The 15,900-nt window shown below is 37.9% G+C and overlaps 2 protein-coding genes across 3 annotated transcripts; one reads left to right on the top strand and one right to left on the bottom strand.

The window, feature by feature from the left end:
- Positions 1–336: 336 nt before the first annotated feature.
- LOC130721578 (squamosa promoter-binding-like protein 9) lies at positions 337–6,116 on the bottom strand. 2 transcript variants are annotated; one of them, XM_057572379.1, is made up of 4 exons: positions 5,953–6,116; positions 5,450–5,847; positions 1,856–1,995; positions 337–1,742 (listed from the first exon to the last, which is right to left on the bottom strand). In XM_057572379.1, exons 2-4 carry the CDS (start codon positions 5,785–5,787, stop codon positions 1,213–1,215), a joined length of 1,008 nt encoding a protein of 335 aa, XP_057428362.1. In that variant the 5' UTR covers positions 5,788–5,847; positions 5,953–6,116; the 3' UTR covers positions 337–1,212. The 2 variants fall into 2 exon arrangements, with proteins under 2 accessions (XP_057428362.1, XP_057428363.1); XM_057572380.1 differs by lacking the exon at positions 5,953–6,116 and having other exon boundaries at positions 5,450–5,887.
- A 1,923-nt stretch (positions 6,117–8,039) lies between these two features.
- On the top strand, positions 8,040–13,701 carry LOC130720377 (uncharacterized). The gene is made up of 2 exons (XM_057571007.1): positions 8,040–8,631; positions 12,430–13,701. Exons 1-2 carry the CDS (start codon positions 8,040–8,042, stop codon positions 13,605–13,607), a joined length of 1,770 nt encoding a protein of 589 aa, XP_057426990.1. The 3' UTR covers positions 13,608–13,701.
- Positions 13,702–15,900: the final 2,199 nt, after the last annotated feature.

Raw genomic sequence — 15,900 nt, 5'->3', positions numbered from 1 at the left:
TACTGTGGAAGAAAATCCACCTATTGTGGAAGAAAACCCACCTATTGTGGGAGAGACCTACCAAGCAGGAAATAAAAAAACTCCGTAGAGGAGGAGAAGAGTCTCCCCAAGGGGGAGGAGCCCCCAAGGGGAGAGGATGGCATTGTATGTGAGAAACCCTAGCAAAGGGTATGAAAACGGCAGTTTAAGTGAGACAAAGTGGACTTACATATTTGGATCTTTCTCCACATAGGAAGGAAGCCCAAAACCCAACAATAAAAAACACAAATCAAAATTGCCATCAAGGATAAACATTGCAACACGATAATACAAGGTTTAAGCAAATTCATACTCAGCCAACACTACTTTTTCTAGTCTCGGTTACTTGGACATATGAAGCACGTATGTTATTTCTGAATAATTAAATGCTACCCCCTTTTTACATTTGAAAAACAACGTATATATAGGCAAGCTAAAGTTTTCTAAGATGGACACGTGGATGCTGACAATCAAACTTAATTCATGGTCTTCAAGCTTCCCCTGTGGCTCTAGATTATTCCTGAACACCAACTGCTTAACCGTCCACTCTTTTCCAAATCTCAACCTACACAATAAGAATCTGCAAACAAAAGTTAGTCGAAAACACAACGTTTTAACAGTTATAAAAAGATTCATGCATGCCCCTCTCTGCTATAACACTCCGCTGTAACAGTGAAGACTGAGAGGACACTCCCTCACGCCACAACAGTCCCCTCTGCTTAACCAAATACACCATGATTGTAAGACTGGCTGGGTTAGGGGAACCAGCTAGCAGATTCATCAGTAATTCTAAAATCACACAGCAATAGCCAAGATATATAGGGTACAGATTCAGTGGAAACCAGACTAATACATACTAAAAAAGCATCAATAATTCACATACCCACCCTTAGATCGTTCATGTCTGCAAGAGTAACAAAATGAAACAAGGTTTAACCACCTTGCTTCTACGTTCAAATGGACCAAAATAGTTCCACAAAACAAACACAGCTAGCCAGCTACCTGGCTTATAATAAGTTCAAACAAACCAAACTATGAATGTCTGCAAGTTCCACAACCGAAGGAAGGGATACCTGCCTTGCTTGCAATTTAAGAAACCAGAAAAAGCACTAGTAACACTCTGGTAATAGATCAAATTCAACTCATTTTTCGCGCTACATGATATTGCTGCATACATTGCAACAAAGAACAGTTTTAAAGTGACCAGTGAGGAGAATCACAGGCTCCGGACTTCCCCACATCAAGCTCCCCAGGACCAAGACCAAGATCAGGGACAAACTCGTTCGGTGAGCAATTACCCGAATCAACACCCTTGAAGTACCACGACGAGTTTGGAAGATGATGGATGCCTGCAACTTGATGAGAAGATGCAGTAGCAAGTTGTGTCATGAGTGTCCCATTGAAATTCAGCAAGTTGTTTAGCTCAACACTAGGTGTAGTGTTTTTGGAACCCCATGTTTGATTTGACAGAAGAGAGAGAGCACAGCTTGAATCTGTGACTTGAGTACTGTAACCTTCCACTGGAAGGTGTCTTGGACCAAGGAAACTTGTCCCACCCACTGAGTCTTGCAGGAAAAAATCAGAGGGTGCCTGTGAGTTGGCTTGCCAGGGAAGTGTTATGGTTTGAATGCCAGGAACTGGCTCACATGGTAATGCATTTCCCAGAGTAAGCTTTGGATGTGGAGCAAAGTCCTTCACAAAGCCACCACCTCTGCCATTGTTACCTGTTGACAAACAAGAGCCAATTAAACCATTTTATTGTCTACCGGCTAGGCACAGCACAAGCTGAAATTAAACATTGAGACTTAAAATTGGTGTTTCAACAATAATTTCTGACCGAAAATAGGTGAAGAAAGTCTGGCATAACGTGAAGTTAACAAGGAGCCTGTTGGTGGCTTCCTCCTACGCTCGTTATGGTTAGCGAGTCTCCTGCGGCAACTTCGTTTTCCTTGATCAAATTCAGGAAGCTGATGAAATCTGTGCATGGGCTACCAAAGAGGATATTAGTTTTCTGAAACAAAAGTGCTACCAAAATCATGTAAAGGAGTGGTAATAAAGAGAAACATGAAGAGACACTATATTGAGAAATTCTAACATGACATAATTGCTTCGTACAAATCAAATGCAATGCTCTCGTTACCAAAGAATTGGATGAACTTGAAGTCTTTATCCTTTCACGTTAACTTCACAAGCAAATGAGAGGATTTATTGCAATGTCAAACTAATTCTTTGGATTCAGAGATCTATGGTAAAATACAATAAAAATATGCTCCATAACAAACAACACTGAAACAACAATCTAACAACAACCACAAATAAAAAGACCAAAATAGAACCACGAGGAGATGATGACAACCAGAAAAGATCAAAAGAAGCAATGATATCATTTAAGGCCAATAGTGGCACATGCACCTCATGCCCCTATGGAAGCTTGGACCAGAAGTTGCATGTGTAGGTATGTCATGTGACATTGGATTTGGTGGCAGTAATAGGGGGTCAGAAAATTGATGGCTTCTGAGATGGATGATGGACAAGGGCACACCTTCATTGCCTGATGATTGCAGAAAGTGGGGGAATGAAACCTCAAAGAGAGCTTCACATTACAAAATCAGATGGGCAGTATGGCATTGTTCCGATACCATGAGCGGAATAGTAATGGGATAGGTCAAGGAAGATGGCAGTATGGCATTGTTCCGATACCATGATTAAATTATAGGGAGAGTATAAAGAGTGAAAAAAAGAAACACATTGAACCCTATAAAAGACAAAATAATTAACTTTATTAATAGTAATGGTAGACTTCTAATTCTAGACAATATGGAAAATAACTAAGACTCTAAATCAAAATTAATTAAGAAAAAAGATCAATATAACTATTAAAATAAAGAAACAAATCCTAGAAAATAAGCTAAATTATCTTAAATTACTCCAAGATATTATTATATCTTACCTTTTCATATTCTAACAAGTATATTTCCATTAGATGTAATTCCCACATTGTACAGTAATACTCATGCATTGGTTAAGGACAAATCATGTCACCAGACACCATGCTACTGTTCGGTCCATTCACCTTTATTCCCAACTGAACCTGCTAACCGCTAACTCCACTAACTAACTTCCTTAACTTCCAACTATCTATTGAGTCAGTCCTAGAATTGAGCCCCATCCTACTCCTCCTATGATATAGTTCCTTAATTAGAGGCCTAAGACATTATCATCCAACAGGACCTAACTTTACCCCTTACCTACCTGCCATCCCCTTCCCCAGAGAACATTTTGCAAAATTTGATGGTGAAGGGTGTCTTCAAATATGATGATGAAAAATTCTTTTCAAAATGATCGGCAATATGAATCCGATATTACTCAAAATGTATTATACATATGAGATAAGATCGACAGTCAATAGGTTGGGATATAGCACAAGTTTGTTAGTTTAAAAGTTTGGCAATTCCATCAAAGGGTGCATCAAGTTTTGCACAAAAAGAACCCTTCCTAATATACCTCAATCTGGAAAATGATAATTGGTCACCTATAAAGATCAATCTGCAACATTTATGCACCACCAAACAGTTCCAAATGGCTTCTTTGTTCCACCTCACTTCTATTGATGAAAAATGCTGCCATAAAAATCGAACACGGTTTTATAGTCCCTAATTATGATGACTATACACCCCCAGTTCTACACATTTGTTAGTAATATTTGGCATTGAACACACTCCTTGAATGCGCAGTAACATTTCCATATTTCATAATGCCTAATTGATAATTGCAATATCCAGCAACATCAACTTTAATCATTCCCAATGAGAAACAAGTCAAAGATAGGCAGTGAAACCTAACAAAGCTTAGAGCATGTTGGGAAATCTTTCTAAACTTGATTCTGGAGCCAGAATTGATTTTGGAGAGAAGCTTCTATGAGTAGCTTCTAGGTTTTACAATTGGTTGTGAGGAAAGAGATGTTGGAGTGATTAAAAGTTTACATGATTTGTACATTAGCACATGGGAAAAGCACTTTACTCAAAGAATGAACTAGCACTGGATGGGTGCAATTACACAACCAACAGAACAACACAACTTCGCTTTACAATTCATATAAAAAAAAACTAAATTATAGTGTTATCATCCCAATTCAATATAGATATTGACAGCTCAGGAGGTGAGGTATATCTAAACAGAGATTATGAAGTTTCACATTTTTCAGTCCATTCTACATAGTTTCATATGGTATGCAACTTAGTTCATGAATCTTTTACCCAACAACTAAAGATAATTGATTATTTGACATGCTATTAGAGTCTCTATTAAGAAGCCGTCTAGAGTTCAATCCTTGCTGCCCTCATTATTCCAATAAAGAGTGGAATTTCAGCAGATGACAGGTGGACTTGTGCACAAAATGTCTTATAAGTACCATTGTCTCCTAAAGCATAATACCTCACCTGTCACTATCCATAATCACAACACAAACAACACAATCGCATAAAAGCACTACTATCATGGTGTGTCGACATTTGAGACTCATACCATCAAGCTGAATTAAATCCAGAAATATGAACCGGTCTCCCACTATCTACCATAAAGTTAAAATTACATAACAGAATAAAAACAAAATTTACACACCCCTCATTAAGCTTCCTTTCACACGCACCCTAACTAAAGCGCATGAACAAGCAATTATATCTTTAAACAAATAATATATATATATATATATAAATTTAAATATTAATATATTCTGGGTTGTTGGTATTGAAGGTGTTGTTTCTAGGTGTTGGTTGTTTACTTCACAAGATGGGTTATTGAGGCTACAGTTGCCTTCCGGCCTCAGTAATTTGCCATCTGTTTGTGATGTGGATTTGTTGGTTTTTCTGCTGTCCTTAGAGTTTTTTTTCCTGCTGTTCTTAGAGGTTCATGGACGGTAATTTGGGCCCTTTTTTTTCTGGGTTTTGTTCTCTTGTAAAATGTAGAGTATTTAGATTTTGATTGGGAGATTAATCCTCTCTAACAATGGGTTTGTGGGTTTTTAGGCATTAACTTTTCTTATGAAAGGGGTTTTGTATTTTCATTCATCTATGAATAATATTTTAATTCTCAAAAAGAAATCCTTTGCATTTGAAAAAATAATAATATATAAACAACAACAAAAAAACCATTAAAAACATTCGAAATATGTCTTCCTATGTAAAAAAAAAAAACATTAGAACTAAAAGTAAAACAAAAGTGCCAAAAAACTATAAATGGAAATAAAAATATAGAAACAAAAGCCAATGTGAGTGAAGGCAAGAGTTTGAAGAGGGAAGTAAAGTAGAAATCTAGAACATACCCATTATAGCCAAAAAAAACTAAAAATGGCAACAAGAATCAAGAAAGTGAAACCAAAAGAAGTCATAAATAAATAAATAAAAGTAGTGCAGTCAAACATCAAACAGCTGACCTGCTACATTGTTGGCAAAACCTTTGGTCCAAACCAGCGACAATGACAGAAGGGGATTTTGAGTGCATGTCACACACCTTGTGCCTGGAATAGTAAGCCTTCGCATCACGCAGATCTGCATTGCAACCCTCAACCTGGCACCGAAGTGGCTGAGCCGCCGCAGCACCACCACCCCTTCCCTTCTTCGGTTTAGCCTGAGCTGCAGCAAGACCCTCCGCAGCATCCTCAAAGTATATTTTTTGCCCAAATTGCAAGCCATCAAGGGAAGACTCAGTGGCTGGTGGTGGTGATGGAGGTGGTGGTGGTTGTGGTTTGGTGGCAGAGGCGCCAGAACTCATTGTAACTGGAGATGGTGGTGGCTCTAGCTTCTAATTAACACTAGTGAAGCGAACTAGAGCCTGCTCATTTTACATTGAGTGGTGAAAAAGAGTAGAGGGTTGGAAGTGGTAGTGGGAGATGAATTAATAATTAAAAAATAAGAGAAGTGAAAAGTAAGGGCCCACCTGACATTGCTTTAGTGAGATTGGTACAAGTGGTAGTGATGTCTGAAGAGTGATGAGGACCCTTGGCTGTCCAAAACAGAGGTGATGGCAAATTGACAGGGGTTAAAGGTGTTCAGGGTCTGGGGAAAATGTGTGCAGCAAAGGTGTCCTGTCCTGGGTGAGAGATAGGAAATACTAGTTTGTACTTTGTAGTCTGTACCAGTGTTATTAAACTCGGCTCGGACCGGCCGGTTCGACCGGTTGGACCGGGAACCGGACCCCTGACCGGTCCGAGCCACACATCCGATCGGCCATGCAACTGACTCGGTATGAATCGCTATGACTCGGCCGGTTTAGTCAAAAAACCGGTGACTCGGCCTGGTTCGGTTCGACCGCTACCTCAATCTATTTTTTTTTTACGTGAAAACCCATTTGAAGGAAGAAGAAAACTGTATAAAAAAAAATGGAAGAAGAAACCTGGGTTCTTTTTGCTAGTTTTACAGTGTTGAGTTGAGAAAGGGATCTAAGTTTTCTACCACTCCCCTTATGCCTTCCCTCTCACTCCCATTTAATAACACTGAACAAGAGGCATGATTTGGCCGTAGACTTCTCCCTTTGTGGTTTGGAGACTCTTGCTTCACCAGAAATTTGATCTCTGTTATTGATGAATGATGAGGCGCCGCACAGCTACATAACAATTTAGGGTTGTCTTCATTATCACAATGTAATGGGCCCATATGGTTAAACTTTTACTTTTTTGTCATATTCCTTCACCTTCATTGCACTGTTGCATTTGGGCTTGCGCATAATTCATTTCAATTTGGTCCTGGAACAAACTTTTTTTGGAACAAAAAATTGTATATGTATTGCATATATAATATCATAATATATTTTGTTATAAAGGATAATACTATTTTTAAAAAATTAAAAATAATATATTTATATTAATATTATGTAAAATAATACATTTATATTCAAAACATTCCTCATTGCTTTTGTGTGTATGGTATTTGTGACATTTTGTTATGGTATTATGAATTTTTTATTTTTTTTAGTGTCAACCGAGTCAAGCGGTTCAACCAGTGACCCAGTGGTTGAACCATTGACTCATTGACCCAGTACCTCGACCGAGTCGATCACCGGTCCGAGTCTGATAACACTGGTCTGTACTACTTGCTTATAAAAAAAAACTAATTTGTACTACTTTTTTTTTCTTCACTTTCCCTTTCTTTTTTCTTTAGACCACTTACAATGGATGTTTAGAATCTTTGTTGAGTTTTGTTTAGGGCTTGCAATGGGTGTGAAACCTTGTTGAGAGTGATTGGGAGGAGAGAGAAACGTGTAAAATGTTGAGGAAGCTCAACAATGTTGAGCCCTCTGCGAAGTGCCACGTGGCAGGCCGCGGTTGGCCTCTCCCAGGCAGGTGGGCCACACGGCCAGACAAGGCGCGTGACGCGCCTGGGAGGAGAGAGGGAGATGTTTGCTTTTTCTGCAGCCGCCACGTGTCACGTTTCTGTTGGTCGTCCGGATTTCTTTTATCCTTATTTTTGAACTCAATTATTTCATCAAAAAAATATTTTCTGAAAAAAAAAAATATACCAAAATTCATGATTTTTTTCTCTCTATAAATAGAGACTTGGTTCGTTTGATTTGGACACAGAAAAAAACCAAGTTTTTTCACTCTCTTATTATCTCTCTCACCATCTTACTATCTTTCTATTAGCTTTTCTTTTGAAATGGATCACAACAATCATCATTTCAACACCCAGAATTCATCTAACTACCCATCTAACAACCAAAATCTCAACAATTATCCAGATCCAAATCATTTTCCCAACCAACGTCATCAAAATCTCAACATTTATCAAGATCCAAATCAATATTGGTCTAACCAACGTCCTCAGCATCCCAACAATTATGAAGATCCAAACCAATTTTCCTACCCACGTCCTCAAAATCGCAACAATTATGAAGATCCAAATCAATTTTCCTACCCACGTCCTCAAAATCTCAACAATTATCAAGATTCGAATCAATTTTCCTACCCATGTCCTCAAAATCTCAACAATTTTGCAACAAATTCCAACCAGTCATCCTTTCATCCCTCTATGAGATATCCATCTCAAACACCCCCGTCTAGTGGTCATATGCCAATGGTAAATGAAAATTTTCCAAGTGTTGATGCACCTGAATTTCCCGAATTTTCAACACAAATGAGTTTTGGTGGCAATCATCCAGCTGCTAATCATACCACTCCAAATCAAGAGGATACAACTCCTAAGAGCAAGAAAACTCAGTCACCAGCATGGAGCACTGCACAAAATTTGGTGTTAATTAGTGGGTGGATTAACTGTGGAACAAGTAGTGTTGTGGGAAAAAACCATAGAGGAGAAACATTTTGGAGAGATATTGCTGAGTATTGTAATGAGCATTGCTCATTCGATCCTCCGCGTGATGGAAATGCATGCCGAAACCGCTGGAATTATATGAACAAAATACTGGGTAAGTGGATTGGCGCTTATGATGCCGCTAAGCGTCAGCAAGCAAGCGGTTGGTCGGATAATGATGTTTTGGCAAAAGCGCGGGAAATATTCGCCTGTGGGAAGAATGTTCAATTTACTTTGATGGAAGAATGGATGCAACTCCGTGATCTGCCACGTTTTTGTAGTCAAGTAGGAGGAAATAGTGGCTCAGCAAGTAGTGGATCTAAGAGATCTCACGACAGAGATGCATGTGGCTCAACCTCTATAGGATCAATTCCTCGTCCAATCGGTAGGGAGGCAGCTAAAAGAAAGAATAAAAAGAAATGTAGAGAAGCTCCCTTGGAGGAGGACAAAGGTTGGGGTTGGGATAAATTCGAAGGTATGAAGGAGAAAGAGCTTGTACGATTGGAGAAGATAGCAGCGGTGCAAGCAGAGACTAACCAATTGATGAAAACTGTAACACCCCATTTTATGTTATTAGGTTATTTATTATTTTATTTTAATTAGTATTATGGTATATGGTAATTAAGTGATTTTATTAGATAATTAAGTGATTATGTGATATAGATAAATAAGGTTTTAGGGTTTAGTGTGAGTAATTGAGAGTGGGGCCCATTGTATGGCTATTTAAGGGTTAGGAGTGAAATAGAAAGAAAGAAAAGAAAAAAAATAAGGATTAGAAGAGAAGCAGAACAAGAAACACGTGAAAGCAGAGAAGGAGAGGAGAAAACTTAGAACTGATCTACAAGAGGTAAGGGTTTGAATTCATGTTTTATGGATTGGTATGATAGTGGATAATGATAGAAAGCATGATTTAGGAACCCTAGGTTGCAAAAATTCCCAAATTGAAATAGTTAGGGTTTGGCTTTTAGATGATTTTGGGGGTAGATGATAGGCTTGCATGATGCGCAGAAATTTACGTTCTCTTGTACCCTTTTTCGTCCTATGTTAATGGCCGAATTTGAAGAAGTAGTCTTCATAAAAGTTGTAGGTTTTTCTGTTACAAAACTTTTGCCACTGGTTTCACGTCATTCCGACGTCTGTAGCTCGAGTTATGTGTATTTTAGTGAGTATAGGTTAAGCTGTCCAGTTTCTTACGAACTGCGGTTAGTGTACGATTTTTCCTGATTTTTGTACTTTGAATTGTGACTTGAAAAATTATAGAGGTTTACAAAACGTGTATACGGAACCATGATAAAAATATTAGATTTTTCTGAGTATATTTGATAATTTACATCTGTTTAATAGTTCATTATGTGTGGTGCGCGCACATGGCGAGTTGCGCAGGAAGATGTCGCGACATGGCGAGTTGCGTAGGGAGATGTCGTGAGATGTCGCGACATGGCGAGTTATTCAGCGACATGGCGAGTTGCGTAGGGAGATGTCGTGAGATGTCGCGACATGGCGAGTTGTGCAGTGAGATGTCACGAGATGGCGAGCATGAACATGTCGCGAGTTTTTGGGAAAATTTAGAGAGAAATCAAGTCTTTAGGAAATAGTTGCAGAACCTGTTATATATGAATTATATTTAATTTACATCTATTTTTAATAATCATTATATGATGTTGTTTCTGAATTGATGTTATGTTTGAGATGCTAAGTTGTTGTGATTGCAAGTTGTATAATTGATAACATGTAATATGTGTTTTGTGCAACTGGTGATGAATATGCTAAAATAATTAGGACTTGGAGATGGTCTGAATATGCATATGTTAGTTGAGTTTTGCACAATACACTGCATAGTTGTCAAGAGGCAATGTTTGCTAGTTCTCGTGGAGGCTAGTGACTTGTCCCAAAACTGGAGTGGTTTTGAAGCCTAGAGCGAGGGCTTTATTGGTGGTTATCTGTCTGGAGTGGACGCGGTGATACCGCTAAGGATAACAACTTTGGTACCAAAGGCATTTGCACGGGTCTCACTTGAGTCATATGTGTTATGGTGATATTTTTGGAGAGATTTGATGTGGTGGTAATTAGAGACTATTATATATGTTCTAATTGAGCTATAATTTATGGAGTATTTGCCATAACTGTGAACTTGATTAATTATGTTAAAATTACATAATTTATTATTTGTTAGTGAATGTGAGTAATTTATGTGGAGCATAGATAAGCTTTTACATTATTTATTATTATGCTTATCCATATGATATGAGTTCTCACCCTTCTGTTGGAATGATGTTCTATGCGACATCGCTCAGGTACCGAAGATAGTGGAGCTTCTCGCGAGGGTTAGTTGGAGGAGCTAGTCTTTCATTTACGGTTTAGTTAGGGGAGTCATGCTCTGTTATGTAACACCGGGAAACGTTTAGTTTTGTACCTTGATGTTAAGAGTTACTTATGAACTCTCTTTATATTAAATTTTGGAGTTGAAATAAATCCGCTGTGCTATGCATATGATGTTGCGACATTAAAGTTGGAAAATTTATATATTTATTATGAGCATGACAGGTGTTTTGATTTATGTTTTTGGAGAATAAGTGTGACACCCTCTGTGTTATGCATTTTACTCTGATTTATGATATATTATTATGTGGGGTTTAGAGGGTGTTACAAAAACCAATTTGTATCTAAAGCTAGCTTCCGAAGAGAACCCCGATGACCATAAGAAAGAGCTGTTGAAGAAGTTGGCCCAAGAGCTATTTGGGAATTAATTTCAATCGAGTATTTGTCTGTATTCGGTCAAATTTGTCAGTGGTGTCAAGTCTGTAGTGTTTGCTTTAATAACTTGTTAGTGGTGTTGAGTCTGTAGTGTTTACTTTACTAATTTGTCAGCGGTGTCGAGTCTGTCGTGTTTGCTTTAATAATTTGTCAGTGGTGTCAAGTCTGTAGTGCTTGGATTTAATGTATGGTTTATTGTCTTTGAATATGTTCCACTCAATTCGAATCTTGTCCTTTTCCGATTATTAACTCTAGTTGATAACTTATTTCGAATCCACAAGTGGTGTCAAGTTTGTAGTGCTTGGCTTTAATGTCTTTGAATATGTTCCACTCAATTCGAATCTTGTCATTTTCCGATTATTAACTCTAGTTGATAACTTATTTCGAATCCACCAGTGGTGTCAAGTCTGTAGTGCTTGGCTTTAATGTCTTTGAATATGTTCCACTCAATTCGAATCTTGTCCTTTTCCGATTATTAACTCTAGTTGATAACTTATTTCGAATCCACAAGTGGTGTCAAGTTTGTAGTGCTTGGCTTTAATGTCTTTGAATATGTTCCACTCAATTCGAATCTTGTCATTTTCCGATTATTAACTCTAGTTGATAACTTATTTCGAATCCACCAGTGGTGTCAAGTCTGTAGTGCTTGGCTTTAATGTCTTTGAATATGTTCCACTCAATTCGAATCTTGTCCTTTTCCGATTATTAACTCTAGTTGATAACTTATTTCGAATCCACAAGTGGTGTCAAGTCTGTAGTGCTTGGCTTTAATGTCTTTGAATATGTTCCACTCAATTCGAATCTTGTCCTTTTCCGATTATTAACTCTAGTTGATAACTTATTTCGAATCCACCAGTGGTGTCAAGTCTGTAGTGGTTGGCTTTAATGTCTTTGAATATGTTCCACTCAATTCGAATCTTGTCCTTTTCCGATTATTATCTATAGTTGATAACTTATTTCGAATCCACCAGTGGTGTCAAGTCTGTAGTGCTTGGCTTTAATGTCTTTGAATATGTTCCACTCAATTCGAATCTTGTCCTTTTCCGATTATTAACTCTAGTTGATAACTTATTTCGAATCCACCAGTGGTGTCAAGTCAATGTACTTATATATATAGATTCATAGATCCATTGATGTACCAATATCCCAAATCTCTTCCAATCTACTTCGAATTCTTGTGAAAATCACAAGAACCAATATCCCAAATCTCTTCCAATTTCAAAACAAATGGATCCTGATCCTTTTGAAAATCCAGTTCCAAATCCTTTTGATTTTGCAGCATACCTTCAAAATTCTGAACTTGAAGAAGCTTTTATACTCAACCAAGTTAGGGAGCATCGAAACAAAATATTGGAAGACAGGGCACCTCATAGCAGAAAATATGTCAGGAAAGATCATGCAGCGGCAAACCGAAGGCTAATTGAGGACTACTTTGCCAATGAGCCTACATATGACGATACAATGTTTCGTCGTCGGTATCGGATGCAAAAACATGTTTTCCTTCGAATCGGTGCGGACCTTTCAAGTAGTGATAACTACTTCACCCAGCGAGTTGATGCAGCCTATAAAGAAGGAATATCACCCTTGACAAAATGTACAACAGCAATGCGAATGTTAGCCTATGGTGTGGCAGCAGATGCAGTCGATGAGTACATCAAAATCGGAGGTACTACAGCACTGGAGTGTTTACGTAGATTCTGTAAAGGAATCATACGATTGTATGAGCACGAGTACCTTAGAGCACCAACCGAAGATGACCTGCAAAAAATACTACATGTTTGTGAAATGCGGGGGTTCCCAGGCATGATCGGGAGTATTGACTGCATGCACTGGGAGTGGAAAAATTGTCCTAAAGCATGGGAAGGTCAATTTACTAGAGGGGATAAGGGAACCACAACGGTTATTCTTGAGGCAGTTGCATCTCATGATCTATGGATCTGGCATGCCTTTTTTGGATGTCCGGGAACGTTGAACGACATAAACGTTCTAGATCGGTCACCAGTGTTTGATGACGTGGAACAGGGAAAGGCTCCAAATGTGAATTACTTTGTGAATCAACGTCCCTATAATATGACATACTATCTAGCTGATGGTATCTACCCTTCTTATCCAACTTTCGTCAAATCGATTAGACTTCCTCAAAGTGAACCCGACAAGTTGTTTGCACAAGTTCAGGAGGGATGTCGGAAGGACATCGAACGTGCATTTGGAGTTCTTCAAGCTCGTTTTAAAATCATCCGTGAACCAGCTCGTTTGTGGGACATAGTTGATTTGGGTATCATTATGAGATCATGCATCATATTACATAATATGATTGTTGAGGATGAACGAGATTCATATGCTCAACGTTGGACCGATTTTGAGCAATCTGGGGAAGGTGGATCTAGTACACCGCAACCATACTCGACCGAGGTGTTACCCGCTTTTGCAAATCATGTGCGTGCTAGATCCGAGTTGCGTGATTCGAACGTTCATCATGAACTGCAAGCAGATCTAGTGAAGCACATATGGACAAATTTTGCAAATGCTTCGTGATGGAAGATGATTTGTATCGTACTAATTACGTTATTTGTGTGTTGTGTGCTTAGTTTGTTGTCTTGCATTTTAAGTTAAGGAAATAAAATAAATTATTGTGTGCTCCGTTTGTCGTCTTCCATTTTTTAGTTAAGGAAATAAAATAAATTATTGTCTATAGTAAAAAAAAAAATTGTTGAGTGTTTATTATTTAATTTAATTTAAAACAATAACTGTAATTTTATGTAAATAATAAAAATAATAATATAAAATTAAATAATATGAAATAAAAAGTGGTGGGGTAGGGTGAGTGGTGGGGTAGGGTGTTGAGAGAGAAAATCATTGGAGTGGGTAATTGTTGAGAGTTTGTTGAATTGGAGAGAGAAGATGATGTGGAGTGTTGGGAAGAGAAAAAGTGGGGTAGAAAAGGGGTAAACAAAACTTTTGTTGTTTAACCATTGTGAATGGTCTTAGGAGCTTTGCCTTTTTCGTCCAAGTTTGATATTAATTAGGGTGTCATTAATTAGGCTTAAGAGTATTTTTTATCTTCCACACAATGCGAATGTGTAAATGGAGTTCTTAAACTTAAAAAATAGCATTTTTTATCCCAACATTTCACTGCGTCTATGGTTTTAGTCATTAGAAAACTAATGGTTATAAAAATCCTTGAATTTTCATCTCCTTCCCCGTTCATGTTCATTATCATCTTCATCATTAAAAACATAAAATCTAGAAAATAAGATAATTCATTATCTCAACCCCTTCTTCCATTTAATTCACCAAACCCTCTCCCAGCCGTTTTTTTAATCCCAACTCACGCCTCCATCAAAACCTCATCTCCCTTTTTCCTGTTCTCCATTTTCCTTTCTTGGCTTTCATTCTTCTTCTATGATCTCAACTATTAAAACCCTAACCTCAACCTCCCAGTCTCCCATAAAAAATAAATATATCAATGGAGAGATATGGAGACGAAATAAGCAATAGAGAGATTCAAGAGGCAAGGTGCGAAGACGAAAACTCAATCGATCAAGGTGCAAAGTGGCATCTTTATCGTCGTGAGTGATGATCTAATGGTGGGATTTGTAAGGCCATTGGCGATTGTTGTTCTTTCGTTGGGGTCAGATATTGGTTGGGAGAGTATGAGGAATGAGATCGAGGGGAAAACAAAGGGCACAAATGCGGTAGAGCTCAAGACAATGAGGGATGAAATTCAGATTGATGGGTGTGTGCTGAACGAGGCGCGATGAGGCTAAGCTCGCGAGGATGAGCTCTCTCTCTCTCTCTCTCTCTCTCTCTCTGAATCACATCGTTTGGGTTTTGTTGTGGTTGTACCATTACTGGATTGTGGGGTTTGGTTGAGAAAAGTTGCTTCTGGTTTGATTGTAGCGTTGCTAGGTTGAGAAAGATATGGGTTTGTGATATGAACCCAATAGGGTCAAGAACCCTTGAACTCACAATCAATTGAACTATACACACTTGCAAGAAAGCTAAGAATCAGGTTTGGTGATCCACTAGAACCCTTGAGAACCAGAAACAAGGACCACAAGTGTTGACGACGCCACAAGAATGATCAAGCCTTGATAAGTCTGGAAAAGTTCAATGAAGAACCAAAGAGAATACTCTCCCAAATTTCTATATACCAAAAAATGGCTTAAATATGTTGGAGGTCCCTCTATTTTAGGGCTCATTTGGTTTAGGCCCCCATAAAAAAATTTCTTGGAAAAACACCCTTAAATGAAAAATAATAGTTGCTTTTAGTCTCTTCCATCAAAGTCTGTTGAACAAATAGTGACTCAGAAGACGTGGACATTTGCCACCTCAACAAGGGGGTCCGCAAGGTGCTGACGTGGAAATGAGAAGTAAAATTTGAAACTGTACTTAGTCAGGTTCGAACCCCCCAACATGGATCTTAAGGGTTAAAACTCTTACTACTGCTAGGAGCTTTGTCATTAATTATAGTGCAAAATTTAATTAATGTTTTCTTTTTAAAACATTGTAATGTTTTTTTAAAATATTTTCGTGTTTTGTAATTTAGTTTACTTAAGTATATATTGACATTTTATATTTTATTTTGTTTAAAATCTGTACGTTTTCTACAAGTCCAAAATATGAAAAAATTGTAATTTTTAGCACTACCACAAAGGGTTTATTAAGCATTAAAAAATTTAGCTGTTTCAAAAAAAAAGCATTAAAAATTTAGTAATACCACTTTGTTTTTAACTACATATTTAATTGTGCGCATGAATATTAAAATTGAGTCAATAGACTACTTGTTGGGTTTTTGTTTATGACTTGAACGTATTGGGTTCAAATC

Source organism: Lotus japonicus, chromosome 5, assembly GCF_012489685.1.
Source record: "Lotus japonicus ecotype B-129 chromosome 5, LjGifu_v1.2".
Taxonomy (NCBI): domain Eukaryota; kingdom Viridiplantae; phylum Streptophyta; class Magnoliopsida; order Fabales; family Fabaceae; genus Lotus; species Lotus japonicus.
The sequence above is the reverse complement of the archived record's forward strand: the minus strand, read 5'-3'. Positions and strand labels throughout refer to the sequence as shown.